This window comes from Acomys minous (genome assembly GCF_964271855.1).
Source record: "Acomys minous genome assembly, chromosome: 19".
Lineage (NCBI taxonomy): Eukaryota > Metazoa > Chordata > Mammalia > Rodentia > Muridae > Acomys > Acomys minous.
The window spans coordinates 49,122,039-49,147,510 of record NC_140499.1 but is presented as its reverse complement, the minus strand read 5'-3'; the positions used below and the strand labels follow the sequence as shown (position 1 = coordinate 49,147,510).

General features: G+C 39.1%; 1 protein-coding gene across 8 annotated transcripts in view; it reads left to right on the top strand.

The window, feature by feature from the left end:
• Window positions 1-1,357: 1,357 nt before the first annotated feature.
• Window positions 1,358-25,472, top strand: part of WDR49 (WD repeat domain 49) — a 143,201-nt gene continuing 119,086 nt past the window's right edge. For 5 of the 8 annotated variants that reach the window (XR_014776645.1, XM_084768381.1, XM_084768379.1 and 2 more), the window contains exons 1-2: window positions 1,358-1,459; window positions 1,751-1,982. Coding sequence is in view for 5 of the 8 variants with exons in the window: in XM_084768381.1 (XP_084624507.1) it covers window positions 1,797-1,982 (186 nt within the window). In the remaining 3 variants the exon portion in view is untranslated. Of the gene's footprint in view, window positions 1,460-1,750; window positions 1,983-11,328; window positions 11,477-15,445; window positions 15,720-17,229; window positions 17,479-25,472 lie in introns of those variants that run through there. The other 3 variants (XM_084768382.1, XM_084768380.1, XM_084768383.1) reach the window with 3 other exon arrangements.

Sequence of the window (25,472 nt, the reverse complement as noted above, 5' to 3'; positions counted from 1 at the left end):
AGGAAATGGAATTACCCTTTCTTCCACATGTACGTACATACATGTGCTTTCACACAAACGTGAACATGCACAGATACACAAAGAAAATATGTACTTCAAAATTTGCTCAACTGCCTTTCTGCATCTGTGATATGCTGTCTATAATCTGTAATGTCATCCTTTCCTCTGTGCCTACTACTTCAGAGTCTTTCTGAGCACAACCCTGTATGCAGCAAGAGGCTATAATTGGCCTGGAAACCAAATTAGAAAAATAACCTCTCTATTAAGCTATAAGCCTCACAAAATCAACCACCAGGTCCAACAGTTCTTATGGACTGTGAACATATAATAGATATATGAATAAATGGATGGGTATGTGAGTGAAATTATAATGTTTTTTCTAAGTTGGCACAGGAATGCTTGCAGAAAGCTTCCTCTGTGCTGTAGAAAAGCTCTTAGTGCCACAATGCATGATGGGCCCTTAGAGCTGGGTCAGACCTCAGAGAAGCCCTCCTGCCAGGTTTTGTTTCAGGAAGATGAAAATATGATGCAAAATAACCATCTGAAACACAAGGGTGGATGCTTGGGCACCGCTCTGCTGTGCTCTACAGCTTCCTAAGTTCTGTGTCACATCACCCATAAATAGGAATCTTGGCATTGTGTGCTTTGTAAAGTTGTATGGAGTCTGGGTAAAGGAATGTATGAAAATTTCCAAGTGTAGTTCCTGGAAAATGGAATACATCAGCTACCCCCAAAATACAATAAAACCACAAACACCAAACAAATAATAACACAACAACAAAACAAATAGCAGCTACTGATCACCTCCCCATCCCCCCTTCTCCTTTTCATGCATATTAGCTGAACTGGGGATGGTACAGATAGATGTAGAAATGTGGTAAAACTACCTTGGTTTAACAGATAATGATTTGTTTTGCTTTTTCCTTACAGTTTTAATAAGTTGAAACATTTTCTGAATAATCCTTACAATATGCACATGTAATCTATAACAAAATATAAAGAACATTTTTATTATATAAAAGTAAGATATGTTTTGAGTGGAAAATATAAAATTCTTGAATGCCAGGCTCTTTTCTTTGTCTAATTGTATAGCTATGCTTCATAGACAATATATTTGTGAAAGTTGTCTTTAAATAAAAGGGGACATCCTTTGATAAACAATGAGTAGAGAGAACTATCTTTCCAAAACTTAACCTAAAAATTCAGTAAACTTTCAAACCTTCAGTTCAGTCATTCAATCATAGGGAAGGAAAGAGAAAGTCAGTTGGCTTGGTGTTGGTTGCCAGGAAACACACAAAAGCACCAGGACAGAGAAAACAAACAATTCTTTGTTGCTGGGGAGGTTGCTTTTGGGTACAAGAACTTCAGTGGCTAGGAGGGCTTTGAAGCTGTGCACCTGCATGGCCAAACACCCCAAGAAGAGAAAATGCAGCTGAAAACATGACTGAAAGCAGTTGAGGTTAGTCAAAGAGATAAGGAAAGGTTGCTTTCTAAGGCATTTAAATGTGGGCAAGAGGGTTTCCCCCACTAGTAGCTGTGAAGTGGGGACAGTCAGACACCTTTCTAGTTGAGTTCAAGTTAAATAGAATATGAAGAGCCAACCTGGAGGTCTTGAAAACAAATTATGGTTTCAAAGAAGGGAAGGTGTCAAAGGCTTTCATTCCCTACCATTGTTCAAAGGTTTTGCCTCCTAATGATATGGTTGGGTCTTCATTTTAAACTCTATTCTAAGTTGAACTCCTTTTCAAAGGCACCTGTTGAAGCAGCAACAAGAGGAACAAACACAGAACTGAAGGATGCTGAAGAGGAGTCAAGTTATTGGGAGCGACCCTGATGCTATACTTGAACTGAACATGGAGCCACAGACAGAGCCAGCATACCTCGAGAAAACAGGAGTTACTGCTAGTGAAGACTATGGTGCAGGCCTCCTTGAAAACCAGCTCAGCGTGGAGGATTTTGTGAAGATACAACAGGTCTTTGAGGTAAGTGCTAAGTTTACTGACCAGAGGATTTGGGCTCTTCACAGAGGACAGTAACATAAAACACACACTTTTCTTTTCAAATACCTGAGAGAGAGCTCGGTTGAGAAAGTGTCAGTCACATAAATATGAAGACCTAAGTTTGATCCCTAGAACCCATGAAGAGCCGGACATAGAGGCGCATTTATAGTCCTAGTCCCGAGAAGTGGAGATAATCTCTCTGGGGCTCACTAGCCAGGCCACCAGCATACTCAGTGATGACTCAAACAGTCCCAGTGACAGCCCCTGTCTCAAAAGAAATGGTGGATATCCTTTGAAGAATACTTGGAGATATTGAAGATATTTGAGATAGATGTATCGTTTCCACATACTTATACACACACACACACACACACACACACACACACACACACACACACACACATACAGACACACTAAAATACATTTAATAGTCAAAGAAGGAATTTGAAGATAGTCAGGCTCACGTTTAGCATCAAGTGCTTTGTAGCACTATACTTCTGGTTTTTTTTTTTGGGGGGGCGGTGACAAATTCTATCAATTGATTTAAAGCCACTGTATAAAACCATCACCACTATAAAATGCACCATCTATTGTTGTGCATTTTTCTTAGAAATTAATACATTTTGCCAGAAATTAAAACTTATGAATGAGAAAAGTGAGAAAACTAAATTAATCACTTAGTAAATAAATGCCCTTGCATTGGATGCAAAAATAGAACTAGGAAAATGTAAATGGATGTGTTCAGTTTGTGAAAGCTCACTTCTACCTCCCACTGAGTGACAGAGACCTGTCCAAAATTGACATGGGCACTGTGGTGGCATATGATCCTGTAACAAGGGACCAGCCTCTAATGCCCTTTATTCTGTCCTGGAGTAATGGCAGTCAAAGGAATTTGAGATTTTGGTGTTAATTCCACATAGAAAACAAACCTCATGAAAACCAATAACCACAATTGAATGCTATGCCCTTATCTAATTAATTTATGATTCTGCATCTATGCATAATAAACAATATACTTCGATGTGGAATTTAACTTTCAAATGTGAATTGGAAGAGTGACGTTCAGTGCTGTGGAATTAAGACAGACATAAACCCTACCCTTTCTGCTTCATTATACTTGCTAAGATGTGATCTCAGGGCTCGATGAGGTTTTCTAGGGGGTGCTTGGAATGTCTGTATTAATTGGAAGCCGACATACAATGTTTTGGTAGCCAATCTTAAAATTAAAAAAAAAACCATGAAATCCAGCAATTATACCTTTAGCTGTCACAATTTAAAATAGACATGGTAGCTGGAGAGATGGCTCTATGGGTAAGAGTGCTTTGTAAAACTCTACCAGAGGACCTGAGTTCAGGTCCATGTTAAGCACCTCATGTTATCTGTAACTCCAGATGGAGTGATCCTTCTGGCCTCTGTGGATATATGAACACACACACACACCACCACCACCACCACCACCACCACCACCACCACGAGAGAGAGAGAGAGAGAGAGAGAGAGAGAGAGAGAGAGAGAGAGAGAATATTAAAAATAATATTGACTAAGGAAAAAAGCATCTACCAGTGAAAAGCTACTTAGCACTGCTTGTATAAAATTCAGATTCTACCTTTATAAATATCAATCATTTTCTGTGTAACAAATTCTATCATATTTAACAACACTGGATATACTGAATTTCATTCTTTTAGTTTTTCTATATTTACTATTCATCTAACCCCGTTTGTCTGAAAGATTACAGCGTGTCTCAGGCCCACTGCCATAGATGAATTTTGGCATGTTTTGATAGTCACTGCAAACATTTTGACAGCTTGAAGACAATCAAAAAAAAAAAAAATAAAACAGCAGATTATGACAGCTTTGGCTCCAGCATGAACAGAAATGTAGCAGCTTTGTTCTGATGCTGAGAACACAAAGGATTTGAATCCTGGGGTCTATAAAAAAGTTAAAGTGCTATAATGTAGATCTATTAGTGAAACTGCTATGGAATGTGGCGGCTGGGTGGTATTTGAAACATGGATCAGTCTTGAGTGCACCAAAACCAGACTGTCACATCTAAGGGAAGTTTGAGTACTTGTTTGTGTCATATTTAATCTTCAAAGGACTGATGACTTGTTTTGAAGTTACAAGAGGAAAACAAAAGCATGGACACTGAAAAAGGGAAAAGAAGGAAATCCCAAGCTTCCACAAACATCAGGGATATATGACAGTTTTCCTTTTAAGGTGGAGTTGTGCAGTGGGTCCCTTCAGGAAAAGACAGTGCATTCACACACACACACACACACACACACACACACACACACACAGACAGAAGACAGGATGAAGCCACCTGATGACAGATATACAGCCAGGGCTCAGTGTCAGGAGCAGATAAGGGGAAATGCAGAGAGGATTACACATGAAATGGCTTCATTGGAATCCCATCTGCTGCAGTAGAGGGTCCATGTGGCACACGAAGAGATACTCCCAGGCATACCATGAGCACAGCGCTCTAAAGGCTGGCATGTGAGGTCCATTCACAGGAGAAACTCCAGGGGCTGGAACCAGATTCATTTATCATGTATTATATTTTGCTTGTGTAAAGACTGCTTCTTTGAGACTGAAGAGCTGCCAGGCATTTGCTAAGATCAAGCTCTTTAAATACAGGCTATGGTTAAATGAAAAACCGAGGCTGGTGGTAGTGTTCCAGAGGGGGAGAGCATTTGCCTGGCATCTTCACGGACCTTGGGTGGGTCCCTTGTACTTGAGCAAAAAAAAAAAAAAAAAAAAAAAAAAGAATCACATCAATTACCAGCTTCCATTCATTCTGCCCCCAGGAAGACTTACACAAGAACTTCTCAAGCTCAGTGACAGCTCGGGCTACAGAGTGAGGTTCTGTCTCAAGAGAACAAAGCAAAATCCAGCAAGCTAGTTTAACAAGTAAAAGTGCTTTTCTGAAAAACTCTCAGACTGCAGAGTTGGATTCCCTGAATCTCATAAAAAGTGGACAGAGAGAACTGATTCCACAAAGTTGTCCTTTATCCTCCACATGTCTACTGTGGTATATGTTGTCCATACACAAACACATAAATAAATGAATAAGTAGATAAATGAATAACTAAAATATAAAAAATGAAAGGAAGAGAAAAGGATAACATTTTGTTTTTAATTGGCAATGAGGCACTGAGGAGACTCATAAGCACGAGGACATGAGTTTCATCTTCAGGATCTACACAAAAGCTGAACATGATGGGGCACACCTGCAATTCCAGTGCTGAGGCGCTGGAGACAGTGCTCCCTGGCCAGCTAGTCCAGCTGAATATTAGCACTTCAGGTTCAGTAAGAGACCCTGCATTAAAAAGCAAGGTGGAGAGCAGTTGAGCAAGACAGTGGATGTGGATCTCTGGTCTCTGCATGCAAGTGTACACAGATGCCTGAGCACCTGAAAACATATCACACACACACACACACACACACACACACACACACACACACACACAGAGAGAGAGAGAGAGAGAGAGAGAGAGAGAGAGAGAGAGAGAGAGAGAGAAATTTAGGAACAAAGAAAACCATTATGTCCATTATACAATGGTAGAGATGATGAGTTATAATTACAATGTTTGAGAGCTGCAAGTCAGACATGCTGGAAAGCTTTGCCATTCATAGTGTTGCTGTGTAAACTATTATCTCTGTGCCTTGGCTTTCTTTCTTAATTACATAATTAATTTTACATCCCATCAGCAGGTTTCCCCTCCCTCCTCTCCTGACAATCCTTCCCCCTACCTCCCCTCTCTCCCACCCACTCCTCCTCCCTATCTCTTCAGGAAAAAAGGAGACCTCCCATAGATACCGTCAACCAGCCTTGGCATATCAAGTTGCACGGTATGGTTCTCAAGCTAGACTAGTCATTGGTTGGCCACTCCCTCAATTTCTCTTCCATCTTTACCTCTGGACATCTTTTAGGCAGGAAAAATTGTAGGCTGAGAGCTTCATGGCTAGGTTGGTGTCCCAATCGCTCCTTTGGAAGTCTTTTCTAGTTACAGGAGATGGCCTGTTCAGGCTCCATTACCGGAAGCTCCATTACTAAGACTTCCATTACTAGGACTCTTAGCTAGGGTCACCATCATACACCCTGGGAGTTTCTATTGCCCTAGGTTTCTTACTCATGCCAGAGATACCCTCTTCCAATTCCAGTTGTCTCTTCCAGTACTCTCTCCCTCCATCCTCCCTCCACCTGATCCATCCTGTTCTTATCCTCATCCCAACCCCATCCAGCCCCCTCCTCATACCTACCCACAAAGTCTATTTGATTTCCCCTTCTCAGAGAGATTCGTCGGTTCCCCTGTCCTCTTGACTCCTCCATGTCACTTAGCTTCTTTGGCTTGTAGCGTGGCTGTCTTTTATGGCTAATATCCATTTATAAGTAAACTTTTATTTCTGACATAGAGAAATGGGGGCTTTGTTGTAACTCGGTGGGGTTTAAATACTTAGAGCAATGCATGCCTCACAGGAAAAGTTCTCAATGAACGTTAGGTGTTATACACTTGATTAACAGAGTTGACTGGCTCACATACCATCTAACATTATCTTGATTCTAAGTCATGTTTTCTAAAGGCAATTAAGCTTCTAAATGGCACTTGCCATTATTTTCCTGCATTCTTTTTCATTTATGATAGAAAACCAGAGTTGCACTGGTGAATCTTCACAGAGAGAACAAAGGCATCATTTTCTCTTATATCCTATTCTATTTGCAGACAAAGGGTTTTAATTGATGTCTTTATCCTCTTTGGAACAAAGACATTGAAGGGGTAGAAGGATTAAAAGGAACATATAGTTTCATTTTCTTTCAAGCTAGGGTGTCAAATGGCTACACATCATCTGGAAGGGGGGTGGGGCTAGGGTTATTCATAGAACTGTAACGTGCCTTAGCTCCAACTTTTCTGCAGAGCTAGCAATGCTTAGAGAAATGGCACACTTTCTGGGTGCTTTATTTTGCATTTTTCTTAAGAATTTCAAAAGCCAGAAACTGCAAGAAAAAGAGTGGCTGTGGCCGATGATACTATAGAAATAGTAAGAGATGGAGATTATGGTCCAAGGGAAATGAGATTTCTTTAAAAAGCCCAACAGGAGCCCTATGTATCCTGGGACTCTTTTGAGACGTGGCTGCAAGTCGTACAAGTACTTCTTTTCCTCACACTCTCTATTGTGTACCTCTGTCTCTGCTTATGGTTGCTCCTTTATCAGTTTTATTTGGATCCACATTTTATTCAGCATACCTGGCTCTCTGGGCTGAGTTCTGAATTCCTTCTACTGGGAGTCATATTTGTTTCAGTCCCTGGCTCATGCTTTCTGGTCCAAGCTTGGCTCTGCCATACTATTATATATAGTCTATCATTTTCCCATGCCCTGAAAAATTTTTAGGTTTTCTTTTCTTTTTTTGTATATATGTATGAATGTGCATGTTCAAGTATATGGAGGTGCATATATGTGGGCAGGTATGCATGTATGTGTACGGGTGCATGTAGAAATCAAGGGACAACCTTGGCTGTTATATCTTAGTCACTATCAATTTCTTAAACTTTAAATTTAAAAAAATGTTTTAAAAATGGATTCTTGTGAATTTCTCATCATGCACCCCAATCCGTCTCATCTACCTCTCCTTTCATGTCTGCCCTTTGTCCTTGCAACATCTCCCAAGGCCCCCCCCCAAAACAAAGCAAAGCCAATAAAAAACCATCTCACGGCGGAAGCTCCTGTGCGTCACGGTGTGTCTCACAGTATACCTTTGCCCAAACAGCTTCTCTTGCAAATGTTGGTTGCAGTGAGTAATTGGCCTGGTTCAAGGTCTCTGGCTTTGCCACACTTTCATCACTGGATCTTCACTAGGGCTACTCTTGGATACCCTGTTGTTGCCCTGTGTCATGGAGATCCTGTGGCTTTGGATCTGTAGGATCCGCCCTTTCACGCACTCCAGGACTTCCCAGATGAGGTAGATGTAGGGATAGGCTAATTTATGTTTTGGCACTCTCTCATTGCCCAGTAGCTATACCAGCTTGACTGTTGGATTCAGGGACCCCTGGGCTCAAGACAACTGTCTTTTGAGATGCTGCTGTACTGAAGTAGGTTCAACTAGGATAAAGCCTTCACTCAGAAAACAAGCACAGTAGCTTGAGGTTGCTTGCCTCCGACTCTGTGCTCTTCTAGCTCAGAGTCAGTGCATAATCAGCAGATAAACAATTCTCTAGGCAAACCACTGCAGAGAAAGTCTTGAAAGATAAAAAGATAAGAAGAACCCATTACCCTTCTTTATTAGCTTTCCTTTCTAAAGGCATCTCAATGGACACTTGTGAGAAAGTAAATAAGCAGAGCTTAATCTGTAACTATTATGTAGCACAAAGTTCATTTGGTAGAGGCAATCAATTGTCACCTGCTGAACAAAAGCAGCAAGCCAGAGCCTTCCTCCTCCAGCTCCCTTAAATGGAATCAAATACTTATTTTGGATGGAAGCAAAAACCCAGCACAGCTCTCCAAGGCCAGCTCCTCAGCACCAAGGTAATACTGTCTGAACAGACGTAACTAACATGCCTACAACTGACACAATTGAAATTGGCAGAGGAAATTCTTTGGTGCTTTTGTCTGACTTGTTAAAATTTATGGGCAATGTTAGTAAATAGTGTCATCACAAATATCTCAGGGAAGAAAGATATGCACTGACCAGAATGAAGAGTGTGTCTTCCCCAATGCTGCTTCCTTTGTACACAACTTGGAGTGGATCTCTTTCCCAATTTCACCGTGTGTGTGTGTGTGTGTGTGTGTGTGTGTGTGTGTGTGTGTGAGAGAGAGAGAGAGAGAGAGAGAGAGAGAGACAGAGACAGAGACAGAGACAGAGACAGAGACAGAGACAGACAGAGAGACAGAGACAGAGAGAGACAGAGACAGAGAGAGACAGAGACATAGACAGAGACAGAGACATAGACAGAGACAGAGACAGGGACAGAGACAGAGAGGGATGTAACATGTCCTCTTGGTGAACACATGTTTTAACCTTGTGTTCTGGTCTGGCTACTGCAGAGGAGGCAGCAATGGAAAAGCCTGTTAGCTAGAAGGGAGTAAAGAGACCATGCACCCTTGCTTTTATTTGTTGTGCCACTCAGCACTAATGAGACTAAAGGGACAGCCACATTGAAAAACTTTATTGCAATTAAACAACAAAAATTATGAAAATCAATTTAAAAAGAATAGTAACCTATATAATTTTGATGTTACATTTGTCATATGTTCCTAAAGATAGCATGACCATAGTGATCTGAATACTAGCACAGAACTAGCTAGAAATTGAAAGCCTAAAAATTGTCCTGAATTCCCAATGCTCTACCTCACTCTTGCTCAGGAATAAATCCTAAAAATCTTCCCCCCCCCCCCTTATTCATTGTATCAGAAAGGACTTAGATTATAAGTTTGTCCTGTCTACAAGTAGTGTAACAGCAAAGATGGAACAGAGATTGAGAAAATGGCAAATGAGAGACTGCCCCAGCTTGAGACTCACCCCCCCACACAGGAGAGGGTAGACCACTGTGACTATTAATGATCCTCTGCTAGCTTGCAGACAGGATCCTAGCATAACTATCTTTTGTGAGGCTTTGGCTGGCAGCTGATGGAGACAGATGCAGAGACCCAAAGCCAAGCAATGGGTCGAACTCAGGGAGTGCAGTGGAAGAGTGGGAGGAAGGAAAGAGGGAGTCAGAGGGGTCAAGGACACCATAAGACCTTCAGATGAAATTAACCTGGGCCCATGGGAGCTCACAGAGACTGGACCACGAACCAAAGAGCTTGCACTGACAGAACCTAGACCTCCTATACATATGTAGCAAAGTGCAGGTTGGTCCTCATGTGTATTCCCTAACAATAGGAGTAGGGGCTGTCTCTGAATCTGCTACCTACTGCTGAGTCCTTTCCTCCAAGATAGGTTGCCTTGTCACTCCCTGGTGGGAGAGGATGTGCTTAGTCCTGCAGTGACTTGAGATACCAGGGTGGATTGGTACCAATTGGGGGCCTCCTCTTCTCTGAGGGAAAGAGGAGGGGGATGGGAGGTGGTGGTGGTGGTTGGGCTGGGAGGAGAGGAGGGAGTGGCCTAGGATCGAGAATAACATCATTAAATAAATAAATGAATGGAGGAAAAACACACAGGAAGATTTTTTAAAAGGAAATTTCTCATTTAGATCTGTACCCTATTTCTAAATTGCATTATTTTCTTTCTTTTTTTTTTTTTTTGATACTTAATTTTTTGAGTTCTTCATATATTTTGGATATTAGTCCTCTGTTGGATGCGGAGTTCAGAAAATCTTTTCCCATTCTGTAAAGTGCTGCTTTGTCTGACTGATGATTTCCTTTGCCGTACAGAAGCTTTTCAGTGTCATGAGGTCCTATTTATTAATTGTTTGTTTAGCACTAACAGTCTAAAATTTCTGATGAGAATAATTTTTCTAGGCCAATGCATTCAAAGCTATTTCCCACTTTCTCTCCTACCAAGTTCAGTGTGTCTAGATTTATGTTGAGTTCTTTGATCTACTTGGACTTGAGTTTTTTGCAGGGTGATAATTATGAATCTTTTGCATTTTTCTACATGCCTACATCCAGTTTGAGCAGCACCATTTGTTGAAAGTGCTGTATTTTTTTCCAGTGTGTTTTTGTGGTTTTTAAAAATATATTAAAAAAAAACAGGTGTCCATAGATATGTAAATTTCTATCTGGGTCTCAAATTGATTCCATCAATCAATGTGTTTGTTCTTATGCCAATACCATGTGGTTTTAATCACTACACCTCTCTACTATGACTGAGACCTGCAGCAGCTCTTTTATTGTTAAAGATTGTTTTAGCTGTGCTAGATTTTTTTCCATATGCAACTGAGAATTGTCATTTCATGATCTGTGTAGATCATGTGTTGGAATTTTGACCAGGATTGCATTAAATCCGTAGATTGATTTTCTAAGATGGCCATTTTTACTATGTTAGTCCTACCAATTCATGAGCATGGAAAGCTTTCCATCTTCTGATATCTTCTGCACTTTTGTTGTTGACTTTAGCTTTAATTTGGGGGTGATGTGATAGGATGCAGGGAGGTATTTCATATGTCACTTTTCTTGTATCTGTTGAGACTTACTATGAGTCTGAGTATGTGGTCAATTTTGGAGAATGTTCTATGAGGTACAGAGGAGAAAGTATATTCGTTTGTGTTTGGATGAAATGTTTTGTAAACATCTGTTAAGTCCATTTGGTTTATAATGTCTGTTGGCTCTAGTATTTCTCTGTTCACTTTTTTGGCTGAATGACCTGTCCATTGATGAAAGTGAGATACTGAATGAAATCTGACACTATCAATGTGTGAGGATCAATATATGATTTAAGCTGTAGTAAGTAATGTTTCTTTTACAAATGTGAGTGCTTTGTGTTTGGGAAATAAATGTGAAGAATTGAAATGTCATCTTGGATTTTTCCTTTGGTGAGTATTTAATGTCTTCCTCCATTTGTTTTTATTAGTTTTGTTTTGAAGTCTATTTTGTTAGATATTAAAGTATCTACATCAGCTTGTCTCTTAGGTCTATTTTCTTCATTCATCTTTTTCCAACCCTTTACCCTGGGGTACTCTCTACATTTGAAGGAATGTTTGCAGGCAGGCTACCTAGTTTCCTGGTAAGTCTAGGCTGTGGGTTACCATGGGATGCCTACTGAAGTTGGGAGCTGGGGAAAAGCAAGCAGTGGGGGCAGGGAGAATAGAAAGGGACGTCTGTGGAATGCATAGTGAATGTGAACAGGCAGCAAGAAAGACCAAATCTGCTGCAGCACTAGTGGTGAGACCGGGGGATTTGGTTTGGAGGGAAAGAGGGAGTGGTTAAGTTCTTGAGTTAGCTCATCTGTTTCCCCATTTTGAAGAGCAGCCCTTGGGTTGGCAAGAAGTGCATACTGGGGGTTGGGTCTAGGGCAAAACAACAAGTTGGGAGAGGAAAGGAGATGGAAGGTAGGGAAGAGAAGGTTGCCATGGGTGTTCTGCTGCAGATGTGGCATGAGATTCGGGTTTTGGATCTGAGGAACCATAGACATAAAAGAAGATCTATGGGCAGCCTACCTGGTTTTCTGGCAGGCATGGCCTGTAGGTTAGGGGGTTATCTGCTGAAGTTGGGGGCTGTTTTCTTGTTCTGCTTAGCTGATGTTTTCAGAGAGAATGACTGCTGGTCATGGAGGCTGGGATAATGGGATGGGTTGAAAGAATCAAGGGGTCCAGATAAGATCTTTGTTCTCCATTGACAGTGAGGGGTCAGAGAGAAAAGAAAGACAGCAGTGGTCTTTCGGCTACAGAGCCGATGATGCAACTTGGGGAATTGAATCTGGAAGAGCAGAAGGAGAGATGAGACTGGGGGATTGGATCTGTGGGAATATCCAGAGCTCTTTTTTTTTTTTCATTCTTATCACAGATACTCTGATAAGGGAAAATGCTATTACTTGTATAAAGATGACTCAGGGTCAAGCAGTCCTTGGGAGAGGTCACTGTAAGGCGATCTCAACAAGGATGGGGAGACTGTGGGTGAAGATAAGGCTAACCATCTGTAAGAGAGGGCAAAGCATTTAAAAACAGACTGCAGGGAAATTGTTAAAGGGACTGGAAGCACAACACTGGCATAGCTAAAGTAAATCAAGAAGTAGGAGAATGTCCTAAAGATAAAAGGAGGAACAAAACAAACCAGAAAAGAACGTAAAGCTACAGGTGGCAGCATATACAGGCAGTGACATTGGTCCTATGGTGAGATAGAAGGCAGAGACAGGAGTTCGCAGACCAGCTGGCCTAGAGTTCACAGCAGTGAGCAAGAGACTACACCGTCTCAAACAAGGTGGATAGTGAGGACTGATTATTCAAGATTACACTTTTATCTACACACACACACACACACACACACACACACACACACACACACACACAGAGCATGGCTTATGCATGCTTTTACTACCATATAAAAACATGCATACATATAGCATATATACAAAAACAAATACAAAACAGCAAAAAAAAGTATCAGCCCTGAAAATATACATACAATTAACATTATACAGACTGAGTAGATTGTGTATGTGTGTGTGTGTGTGTGTGTGTGTGTGTGTGTGTGTGTGCGCGCGTGTGTATGTGTGTGCCTGCATATAAATTTTAAAATAGGCCATAAATTTAAAAGAGAGCAATAAAGAGTACTCAGGAGGGTTTGGAGAAGGAAAGGGAAGTGAGAAATGATACAATGATAGTATAAACTCAAAAGTAAAAGAAAAAATATTTTAAACTGTCATTTACTGCTTTGCTTCCAGTAACTGTGCTTACTTCTGCCAGTTATTCTTTTTTTTCTTTCATTTTCTTTTGTTTGTTTTTGAGACAGGGTTTTTCTGTTTAACAGAGCCCTGGCTGTCCTGGATTGACTCTGTAGACCAGGCTGGCCTCAAACTCACAGAGATCTGCCTGTCTCTGCATCCCCAGTATTGGGATTAAAGGCATGAGCCACCATGCCGGACCCTTTCTTTCTCTGCAAATTTTTCTTAATTACCAATAATTTTTCTTAATTCCAAGTGTTTCTTTTATGTTTCTATCCACATATGTCCATGTATGTATCACATGGAGCTTTATTTTACATGTAATACATTTTATGCTTTAAAATAGAATATCACATAAGTACCTGGCAATCAAGTAAACAGACATTTAAAATCATTAGGAATATGCTATAAAGTTATAGTTAAGAAATAGGTCTTGTTTTCAGTCACCAAATTGCCAAAGGTGAAAATGATGAATAATCTTCACTATTTAATAAAACTCATCAATAAAATAGCAATTTTACTAAAAATCAAGAAAAGATAGATGCAATTCCTAAAATTGTAAGTTGGAAAAACTTTTGGAAACAGTATCTATCTATCTATTGTCTATCTAGCATTTATTTATTCATATCAACTTATTTATAGATTGAACTCTGTAGATCTATCTCACACACAATTTTAGAACCAATGAATATCTCTTTATACAAGATACTCCAAATAATTTGGATATATGGAGAGAAAAAACACACACATCAGGATATTAATATACTACTGCTTATACACTAGAACATTTATAGCAACATTAATTAGTGGACACATAGGTAAATAAATCACAATATACTCATATAACTTAGCTATAAAAGTGTAAGGCAGATTTATATATTTGTTAATACATACTAATCACTACAACCCTGGAAATAGATGATTCACACATAATTGTAGTATAAGATTTAATAATGTATATGTTAGTATGTATAGCAGTCTCAACTATGGAAAAATATAACGGTATTTGTGGTAGGACAAGTACAGCAAATTATTTTGTGGACAACATAACTATATCATAATTCAATGAAAGATGAATGGTACTAAAATGTTTATCCATAATAGTTAATGCTCTGGTATACCTGTACAAAATGCATGTGTAACTGTGTTGGATTTAAACTGTGATGAACATAGAAGTAGTTCCTTCTATAGGTATTTTTTTCTTCTGCTAGTCACCAGCTTATTTCCACTGAGATTTAGCATTAAGCAAGAGACTACAGAGGCCTTCATTTAACAGGTGAGGAAACACAAGTCCCAAGTGAAGGATTTCTTCTTGTTATCTGAGTTTTTGGTAAGTCAGACAATTGCATCAGGTGATCTGATCACAGTGTAAAGTGAATTAAAAAAGGAAAAAGAATATACACCTAGGTTTACAATGCCAGGAATGAGCTCCATGCCTTCTTCTTCCTTCCTCTATAGAAGCTTTTTAGTTGTATGATATCTCTTTTATCACTTGTTGGTCTTAATTGGCAACTTACTGGACTCCTACTAATAAAGTTATTTATCACAACTATGAGAAAAAGCTTTGTATATTTCTTCATAATGAAAATCTCTCATTATATCATTCTTCAAATTTATTCCTAGATTTTCACGCCATTTTATACTTTATTGTTCTATGTTCTTTCTCATCATTATGTACTCTCCTGACTCCCACTCCAAAGCTGTTATGGATAAAATAGATAGGAATCTCCTCTGCAACACATAGGAGAATATTTATAAGATATTCATGTTTACATTTCTATTCATTCATCTTCTCATTCTTACAACATTGTATTTATATAGTTACCTATATGTAGTGATTGAAAAACATTTAGCTTGAGGACTTTACTCATTGAAGACTAACACTGAAAGTAATCTTCCAGGAACTTTGTGATTTATTTAGGCTCTCAGTTTCAGATAGATCAGCACATGTTCACTTGGCTCTATGCTTCTGAAGTGTGTGGTGGGTTGAACATCAGGGTAGATGGCCATATGTAGGAAAGCTAATCATTTACTGATTTCAAGGAAGCAAAGCCTGTAAAAGAAGGGGCTAGAGACAATACCTATCCTCCAGGGCCCACAGTAATCTACTTTTTCCAATTAGGTCCCACCTTTTACTTTTCACTACCTCCCAATGATGTCATCAAAGCACATGCTCATCAGTTGATTAATCTACACATGAAGATGGAACTCTCATGACCCAACAACTTTCTCAAAGCTCATCAGAAGACAATGAAGACCTTCAACACATGAGCCTTTGAGGAAGTTCAGACTCAAACAAGAAACTATCTTCTCACACCAGCGAGAGGTCTCCCAGAAGCCTTCTCACATAACAAACATGCAAGTGGCCATTTGAGAATAGGACATCATTGAATCAGGTACAATGAGTATTAAGAAAGTAATTTCCTAAAAAGTACAAAGTTTTCTTTTACCAAGGGACAATAGGGCATTGATCGATCGACTGATTTAAAGGGAACGTTGCTGTGTAGTCCAGGTTAGCCTTGAAACCCTTATGTAGCCTAACTTGGACTCAAATTCTTGACCCTCTTGCCTTGTTTCCCCACATGCTGGTATTATAGATGTGACACCATATCTGGCCAGGATAGTGCCTTTTGTTACCTACTTTCAGGAATCTGAGAATTCATCTGCAAAAGCAAAGGGAAGTGAAAGACGAGACTGTAGCACCAAGCAAGCACCATAGTAAGGGCTCAAGGAAACATGGTAAAGGAACCGAGGTTTATCTTGAAAGCTGTGAGGATGTTTTACTTATGGAATTCACAGAATAAAATTGGTAAACCAGAAATTTTTAAGCCTGTGTAGTTTTAGAATGTTGTGGGAATAGAAGTGTTATAGGCAGTAGGCAGACAGGAAGAAGAAAGACAATTAGGAAACTGGTATAGTGGATTTGTCACTGCAGAAGGGATTGAAGAGAGATGAAAATGACATTCATAGCTATGATACAAAGAACTTGTTGACTGATTGGACATGCTGAGTGAAGTAGAGTTACAAAATGTAGAAGGGCAGGTTCATTGTTCTCTTTGAAATTTCTTTAAAACTTATCAAACACACAGAAAATGGAAGACAAGCTCGTGAATTGACTCTGATTTTAAATTCAACTATTAATATATTGACATTTTATTTTTCACTTTTTACCTATTTTATATAAGAGGCTTTACATCAATTATTTAAAGTAACTTTTCAGGCACTATAAGTTAGCCTTAATTAGCTCAGCATGCATCTGCTAGAAACAAACACTTTCTTATACATAACCACAATGCCATTTTGCATTGAGAAAGTTTAACCTCATATATTACCAAAAAAGATAGACATTAAAATATTCCCACTGATCTTCTGAATATTTTTATAGTTTATACATTATGTTTTAAATCACAGATTCATTCTAGGAGCACACATTTGCTTTAGTTGGTTTGTCTCTGGTTTCCATTAGTCTTCAGGAGTTTTTTCTTTCATCTCTCATGAAATGGATATTTCAAAAAACTGTGTCATAGGGTGTTCTAAACTATAATCAAGGTTTCATTATTTCTTCTTCATGTTTTGGTTCAGGCCTCCTAATGTTTGACAAGGACACAGCCGAAGTTATATTCTGTCTACTGCCTGTGCTATGACATAAGTAGTAATGTCATAAAATATGAGTAAGCTTAGTTAACTTGATAAATACCTGGGAAATTAGTAAAGCATTCTTTATGGGTTATATGTGATGGCATTTCTAGAAACATCATAAAGACTTGGATCTAATGAATAAATAAATATCCTGATGGAGTTATAATATAGTGGGGTATATTATTATCATAACAGGTACACGGTGGAGCCTAATTGGAAAAGTAAATCACTTGGTGTGTTTCCTGTTTTCTCCTGCCTCTTTCACAGCATGAGGTGTGAAACCTCTCTGCCACATAATTCCACCATTAAGAGGTTCTACCCAATACAAAGCCAAGCAAACATCGACTGAATCTCCGGATACATGAGTCCAAACAAATCACTCCTCTTTTTAAGTTATTCTGTCATTGTTTCGGGGCACAGCTATGCCAAATAACACCCCAATCTGAGCTAGATTTGGCGATGCCATAAAAGGGATCTGTGATTAAAGTGGGCCCACTACGGTTATCTACTACAAAGGTAGCTATGCAATGCTTTCATATTATATTGTGTGTTTTTATCTTTCTTAAAAATGTGTTTACTCACTTTACATCTTCATTATAGATCAATTCCTCCTCCCATCCAGCAACCTCCCTTCTCCCTTTCACTGATTCCCCTTCCCGTATTCCTCAGAAATAGAGCCCTCCTCTCATCCAACCCAGCTCATCAAAGTCACATCAGGACTGAGCATGTCCTTTTCCCCTGTGGCCTGGGAACACACTCCTGCCAGGGGGACATGACCAAAAAGCTGGCAACTGAGTCCATGTCAGAGACAGTCTCTAACCCCCTTCCTATCAGACCAACAAGAAGTTCGAACTGCCCATCGGCTGCACCTGTGTATGGGGAGCTATGTTCAGTACATGCCTGGTCCTTGGCTGGTGCTTCAGTCTCAGAAAGAGCCTCTGGGCCCTGGTTAGTTGGCTCTGTTGGTCTCGCTGTGGAGATTCTGGCACCTCCAGGTCATTTTCTCCTTCCCCCGTCTTTTCCACAAGACTCTCTATGTTTGGCTATGAGTCTCAGCATTTGTTTCAAAGCTTTGCTGGGTGTAGGCTCTCAGCGAACAACTCTGCTAGGCTCCTGTCACAAGTATAGCAGAGTATTATTAATAGTGTCAGGGGATGGCTCTTTCCCATGGAATGGGTCCCGGGTTGGGCCAGGCATTTCTTGGATATTCCCTTAATCTCTGCTCTGTCTGTTCTATCATTACTCCTGCACATTTTGGAGGCAGGGCAAACATAGAGTCAAAGTTTTTATGGGTGGTTTGGTGTTCCCTTCCCGCTTTGAGGAGTGTTATCTAGATTCAGTGTATCTGATTTTATGTTGAGGTCCTTGATCCACATGGACTTTAGTATTTTTTTTTTTTGCAGGGTGACGAATATGGATTTATTTGCATTTTTCTACATGTAGACATCCAGTTAGATAAGTACCATTTGTTGCAGATGGTTTTTAAAAACCACTGTATGGTTTTGGCTCCTTTGTCAAAAATCCATAGTTGTATGTGGTGTGGTGTGGTGTGTGTGTGTGTGTGTGTGTGTGTGTGTGTGTGTGTGTGTGTGTGTGTGTGTATGTATTTATTTCTGAGTCTTTGATTCAATTCCATGATCAACTGGTCTATTTCTATGCCAGTACCATGCAGTTTTATTACTGTATCTCTGTAGTATAGCTTGAAGTCAGGGATGGAGATACCTCCAGACAATCTATTTTTGTGTAGGATTGTTTCAGCTATTCCAGTTTTTTCCATATGAAGTTTAGAATTGTTCTTTCAAGATATGTAAAAAAATGTGTTGGTATTTTTATTGGGATTGCATTGAATCTGTAGATTACTTTTGGTAAGATTGCCATTTTTCTATATTAATCCTACCAATCCATGAGCATGGACATCTTTCCATCTTCTGACATCTTCAATTTGAGGTTCCTGTCAAACAGGTCTTTGACTTGCTTTGTTAGAGTTACACCAAGGTACTTTATACTATTTGTGGCTATTGTGAAGGGCATGGTTTCCTAATTTTTTTCTCAGCCTGTTTGTTATTTGTATACAGTAGGGTTACTGATATTTTGAGTTAATCATGTATCCAGCTACATTGCTGAAAATGTTTATCAGCTGTAGGAGTTCACTGGTGGAATTTTGGTGGTTGCTTATGTATATTACCATACCATCTAAGAATAGCAATACTTTGACTTTTTCCTTTCTGTTTTCCTTTTGTTGTCTTATTGCTCTAGCTAGAACTTCTAGCATTATATTGAAGAGATATGGAGAAAGTGGGCAGCCTTGTCTTGTTACTGATTTTAGTGGAAATGCTTTGAGTTTCTCTCCACTTAATTTCATGTTGGCTATTGGCTTGTTGTATATAGTCTTTATTATGGTTAGATATGTTCCTTGTATCACTGACCTCCCCGAGACTTTTATCATGAAGGGTTGTTGGATTTTGTCAAAGGCTTTTTCTTCATCTAATGAGATGATTATGTTATATTTTCTTTCAGTTTGTTTATATGGTGGATTATGTTGATGGATTTTCATATGTTGAACCATCCCTGCATCTCAGGGATGAATCCTTCTTTATTATGGAGTGTAGTGTATTTGATGTGTTCTTGGATTCAGTTTACAAGTATTTTATTGAATATTTTTGCACCAATATTTGTGAGAGAAAATGGTCAGATATTATCTTCATTGAGTCTTTGTGTGTTTTAGGTATCAGGTGGCTATGGGTTTGGCAATGCTCCTTTGTTTCTATTTTGTTTAATAGGTTGAGAAGTATTAGTGTTAGCTATTTTTTGAAAGTTTGGTAGAATTCTGCACTAAAACTGTCTGGCCCTGGGCTTCTTTTTGGTTGAGAGACTTTTGATGACTACTTCAATTTCATTACAGGTTATAGGACTGTTTAAATAGTTTATCTGATCTTGATTTAACTTTGGTAGGTGAAATGTAACAAGAAAATTATCCATTTCCTTTAGATTCTCCAATTTTAAGGAATACAAGCTTTTGAAGTAAGACTTAATGATTCTTTGGATTTCCTGAGTGTCTGTTGTTTTTATGCCCCCTTTCATTTCTAATTTTGTTAATTTGGGTATTGTCTCTCTGCCTTAATTTGGATAGGGGTTTGTCAATCTTGTTGATTTTCTCGAAGAATCAGCTCTTGGTTTTGTTGATTCTCTGTATTGTTCTTTTCATTTCTAATTTATTGAGTTTCAGCTCTGAGCTTGATTATTTCCTACCATTTACTCTTCTTGGTTGTGTTTGTTTCTCTTTTCTTAAGCTTTCAGGTGAGCTGTTAAGTTCCTATTATGGAATCTCTATTAACTTTATGAATGTTCTTAGTGCTATGAAATTTCCTCTTAGTACTGCTTTCATGTTCTCCCATAAGTTTGAGTATATTGAGCCTTCACTCTCATTGAATGTTAGGAAATCTCTAATTTCTTTCTTTATTACTTCCCTGACTCAGTGGTCATCGATCAGAGAGTTGTTCAGTTTCTATGTGTATGTAAGATATTTGTTATTTATGTTTGTGTTGAGATTGTCTGATAAAGAACAATGGGTTAATTCAATTTTCTTGTATTGCTTGAGGTTTGCTCTGTGGCTGGTTATATGGTTGATTTTGGGGAAGTTTCCATGTAGTGATGAGAAGAAAGTATATTCTTTTGTGTATGGGTGAAAAGTTCTGTAAAGATCTATTAAGTCCATTTGATTCATGACCTCTGCTAGTTTCATTACTTCTTTATTTAGTTTCTGTTTCAATGATTATTCCATAGGTGATCACGGGGTGTTGAAGTCTACTAATGTCTGGGAATCAATGTGTGTCTTAGGCTTTAAGAACTTTTCTTTTACAAATGTGGGTGCCCTTGTATTTAGAAAATAGATGTTCAGAATTGAGATGTCTTCTTGGTGGAATTTTTATTTGATGAGAATGGAGTGTCTTTCCCATTCTCTTTTGATGTATTTTGGTTGGAAATATATTTTATTAGATATTATGATGGCGAGTACAGCTTACTTCCTGGGTCTGTTTGCTTGCCAATAGACATTAATGAATAATGATTGTTCGATCCTTTTCATCTGAAGGCTGGCGGATCTGGACCCAGGGGGTCTGCTCAAACTACTCTACCAACCAAAGACAATGCGTGCAGTGAACCTAGACTCCCTATCCATATTTAGCCAATGGACAGTGCATTCTCCACAGCTGTGTGTAGAGTGGGGACTGACTTTGACATGAACTCTGGTGCTCCCTATTTGACCACTTCCCCTCCATTGGGAGATCCCCTTCTCAGAGGAAGGGTAAGCAGGCTACCTGGATAAGACCTGATAGGCTGTGATCTTATGGTCAGGGAGGAAGTCCCCTTCTGTCATAGGCCTAAGGGAAAGGAATAGTGTGAAAGAGGGAGGGAGGGGGGAACAGGAAGATATAAGTGAAGGGATGACAATTGAGATGTAATCTGAATAAATTATTTAAATAAAAAAGAAAAACGTTTTCAGTTAATCTTTATTTTTTTCTAAGGATGTCATTTGTCTATAAGTCTACTTTATCTCATTCTTTTCCCTTCTCACTCCTATTTTCTTTCATCTGAGAAGCACAACAGGTACAAGGTACTGATATTTCATATTAACGCCTTACTAGCTATAATTATAATTACTCTTTATGAATATTTTTTGAGGCAAACTTTCTCTGTGTAGCCCTTTTGTCCTGCAACTTTGTCCTCACTCTGTAGACCAGGGTAGCCTCAAATTCAGAGATCTATCTGCCTCTCCCACATGCTGGGGTTAAAGGTGTGCATCAACACTGCCCTGCATTACTCTTTTTAATGTTTAACTTGCCTCAAATTCAGCAGTTTTTCTCCTTTGGGTCAGTTACTGTATCCTCTTAATATTTCCTATTAACTTTTATCAGATGTTTATTTTTCTAGAACAAGATGTCATTACTGCTGAAAACCTGGAGTCTGACATTTTTCTCGAGATCCCAGTTCCATTTATTGGAGAATAGTATTTAAACAATCGTAAGCTGAGAAACAATTACCTTAGTGCTACTGGATATGGCATTGCTTCTGTGCCTTTTTATTTGACAGAGCTAATTTATTTATATTTATCTATCAATATCTATAAATAACTAAGCAATAGACTTTTAAAATAAAGAATTCACAATAATACTTCCAGTTTGATTCCAACACCATAGAGTTTATTGTAAACTGATAAATTAAGTGCAAGGATTTCTAGACCTGTGCCTTTGCTAGTTACAATAGGATAATTACATCTGAACTGGTGAACCTTTGAATCACTGCGATCAAATAGTAAATGAAAATTGAAACCAGCTAAACCACTGAAGCAGGGGAAAGCTATGAATTTGATCTATCAAACTGGTCCTTCGTGTCCTGCTGTTCAGTCTGTCACGACTGCTCTCGGTCAGATGGAAATTGCAGGGGATGTTATAAATGGATGCATCTGTTTTGAAATAATGTATCTTATCTTCTGTGTCAAAGATATACACAGGATCTGACAGTGAACTGTAATACATATTCATAACCAGCATGGTTTATAACCAAGGGAAATTGAGGCAAGCACAATGGAATGAAGCATGAGAAAGCAGCATGTTAATTTTAAATTTAATTATAGAGATATAGAGAGAATGCATTTTGATAGTACATGCCCATTCAACTGTAATGGAATATTAAAAAATCATGCAGAGTGGCTGACAAAAATATTAATTTGGTGAAATGCTTAATAAATGTAGGGCACCTGGAGACAACAAGATTTAGAGACCTACCTATATTGAACTTTTCTTGTATAGAAAGATCAGTGTTGTTGAATCCAATGATCTGTAGTAAAAGGGAAAAACCCCTACAAATTAAAGAAAGGTCTTTGATCTCTTTAAAATTGATATTTACATAACATCATCAAGCCTAAGTGCCACAAGGAATTTAATGTGAAGAAAAGTAGAGTGTGATATTCTAGACTTTATTACTTTTAGTAATTTAGGGAGCATGTGTTGCTCATTATGACTGCCATATCTTGCCTTTCACTGAAAGAAAGTATTTGAAGATAATTTAATTTGTTTGTCCTGTTTAAAGTTGATGCTGAATGTTTATAATAATAGTTGGCATGGAATAGATACTCAATGTTTGTTGAATAAATAAACAAACCTCTCCTTGATGCCTGGTATGATATACATCTCCTTGCATATTTATTCATAAATGGATAATCAGAAGTAAATCATCTAACCATTTCACCATCATTTCCATGTTCTGGTGGCAAATACTCAAGAATGAATAAGGATAATGAACCTTAGGCCAGTAGCACACTTATCCATCACCAGGCTTTGGCAGTAGAGAAAATATCTAGATTTTTGACCAAACTGGATTGTGCTCTCCTCATAGGTTTGAACTTACATGTGCAGTATTGTCTGTGGTGCAAATTCATACATAGGACTAAAGAGTAATATTATGCAGTTAATTATTAAGTATTGTTATTATACTTAGGAAATATGTCTGGCAGAAAGGATGAAGTTATGTATTTGCTTTGGGAATATATTGTCCTTTTCCAGAGAGTATGTAAATGTTTTTAGCTCTAAAAGTTATGCTTTAACATTACCTAATGAGTCTTTATAAGAACAAATCCCTATTTTTGTGAGGGTATTCAGTATAGATAACCTTATGTTTCACTATATGACTGAAAATTACTTAAAAATACTTCCTCCATTAATTAATTAATTTTTTTATTTGTTTAATCAATTTACATCCTGGTCCCAGCCCCCTCCATACTCTCCTCTCAGTCCAACCCCAACCCCTACCTCCTTTTCCCCACCTCTCCTTCCTTCTGGAGAAGAGGAGGTCTCCAGATGGTACAAATCCACCCTGGTACCTCAAGTCACCACAGGACCAAGCAAATCCTCTCCCACCAGGGAGGGACAAGGCAGCCCAGCTAGGGGAAAGTGACCCAGCAGTAGGTAGCAGATTCAGAGACAGCCCCTACACCCACATGATGACCAAGCAGCACATTTACTACATATATGTAGGAGGTCTAGTTACTGTCCATGAAGCTCTTTGCGCAGTCTGTGCGCCCCTGTGGGTCCAGTTCAAATTACTCTGTAGGTCTTCCAGTGGTGTCATTGACTCCTCCAGCTCCCTCTGTCCTTCCTCCCACTCTTCCACTGCACTCCCTGAGTTCGACCCATTGCTTGGCCTTGGGTCTCTGCATCTGTCTCCATCAGCTACCTGTCAAAGCCTCTCAAAAGATAGTTATGCTAGGGTCCTGTCTGCAAGCTAGCAGAGGATCATTAATAGTCACAGTGGTCTACCCTGTCCTGTGTGTGGGGCGGGTCTCAAGCTGGGGCAGTCTCTCATTTGCCATTTTCTCAATCTCTGTTCCATCTTTGCTGTTACACTACTTGTAGACAGGACAAACTTGGGTAGAAAGTTTTATGTGGGGGTTGGTGTCCCCCTCCCTCTTCTGGGAGTTCCATCTGGCTACCAGAGGTATCTACTTTATGCTCCTTAACATCTGCTGCTTGGAGTCTCAGCTTGGGTCACCCCCATAGACTCCCAGGATGCTCCTCTAAGCCAGTTCTCTCTCAGTTCTTCTCATCTGCCATCCTCCTTTCTCTGCCCATCTGATTCCCACTCCCATTATCCTTCCCATCTCCCACCCAGTTTGTTCCCATTGTCTGCTTTGGATGTCTATTGTATTTCCTGTTTGAGTGAGATGCAAGCATCTTCCGTTGGGCTCTCCTTGGCTTCTTTGGGTCTATGGATAATAGCATGGCTGTTCTTTCTATATGGCTGGTATCCAATTATAAGTGAGCACATACCAAGTATGTCCTTCTGTGGATTACCTCATGCAGGAGGATCTTTTTTTTATTTTTGTTTTTTATTTTATTTTATTTTTTTTTTTTGAGACAGGATTTCTCTGTGTATCCTTGGCTGTCCCTGAACTCATAGAAATCCGCTAACCTCTGCCTTCCAAGTGCTATGATTAAAGGAATGCACCACCACTGCCTGGCTTTCTTTACTTTTCTTTCTTTCTTTGTAGGAGGATCTTTTCTAGTTCCATCCATTTGCTTGAAACTTTCATGATTTCCTTGTTTTTAACAGCTGAGTAGCATTCCATTGTGTAAAAGTACCACAGGTCCTATATTCATTCTTCAGTTGAGGGACATCTAGGTTGTTTCCAGGTTCTGGCTATTACGAATAAGGCTACAATGAAAATAGTTGAGCAAATGTCTTGTGGTAAAGTGGGACATATTTTGGGTATATCTGGAGTGGTATATCTGGGTCCTCAGGTAGAACTAATTCCAATTTTCTGAGAAACCTTCAGATTGATTGCTATACTGGTTGTACAAGTGTGCACCCCCACCAGCAATGGAGGAGTGTTCCTCTTCCTCCTCATCCTTACCAGAATGTTCTGTTACTTGATCTTAGCCATTCTGAGGGGTGTAAGATAGAATTCTTGAGTCTTTTTGATTTGCATTTCCCTGATGACTAAGGAAGTTGAACAT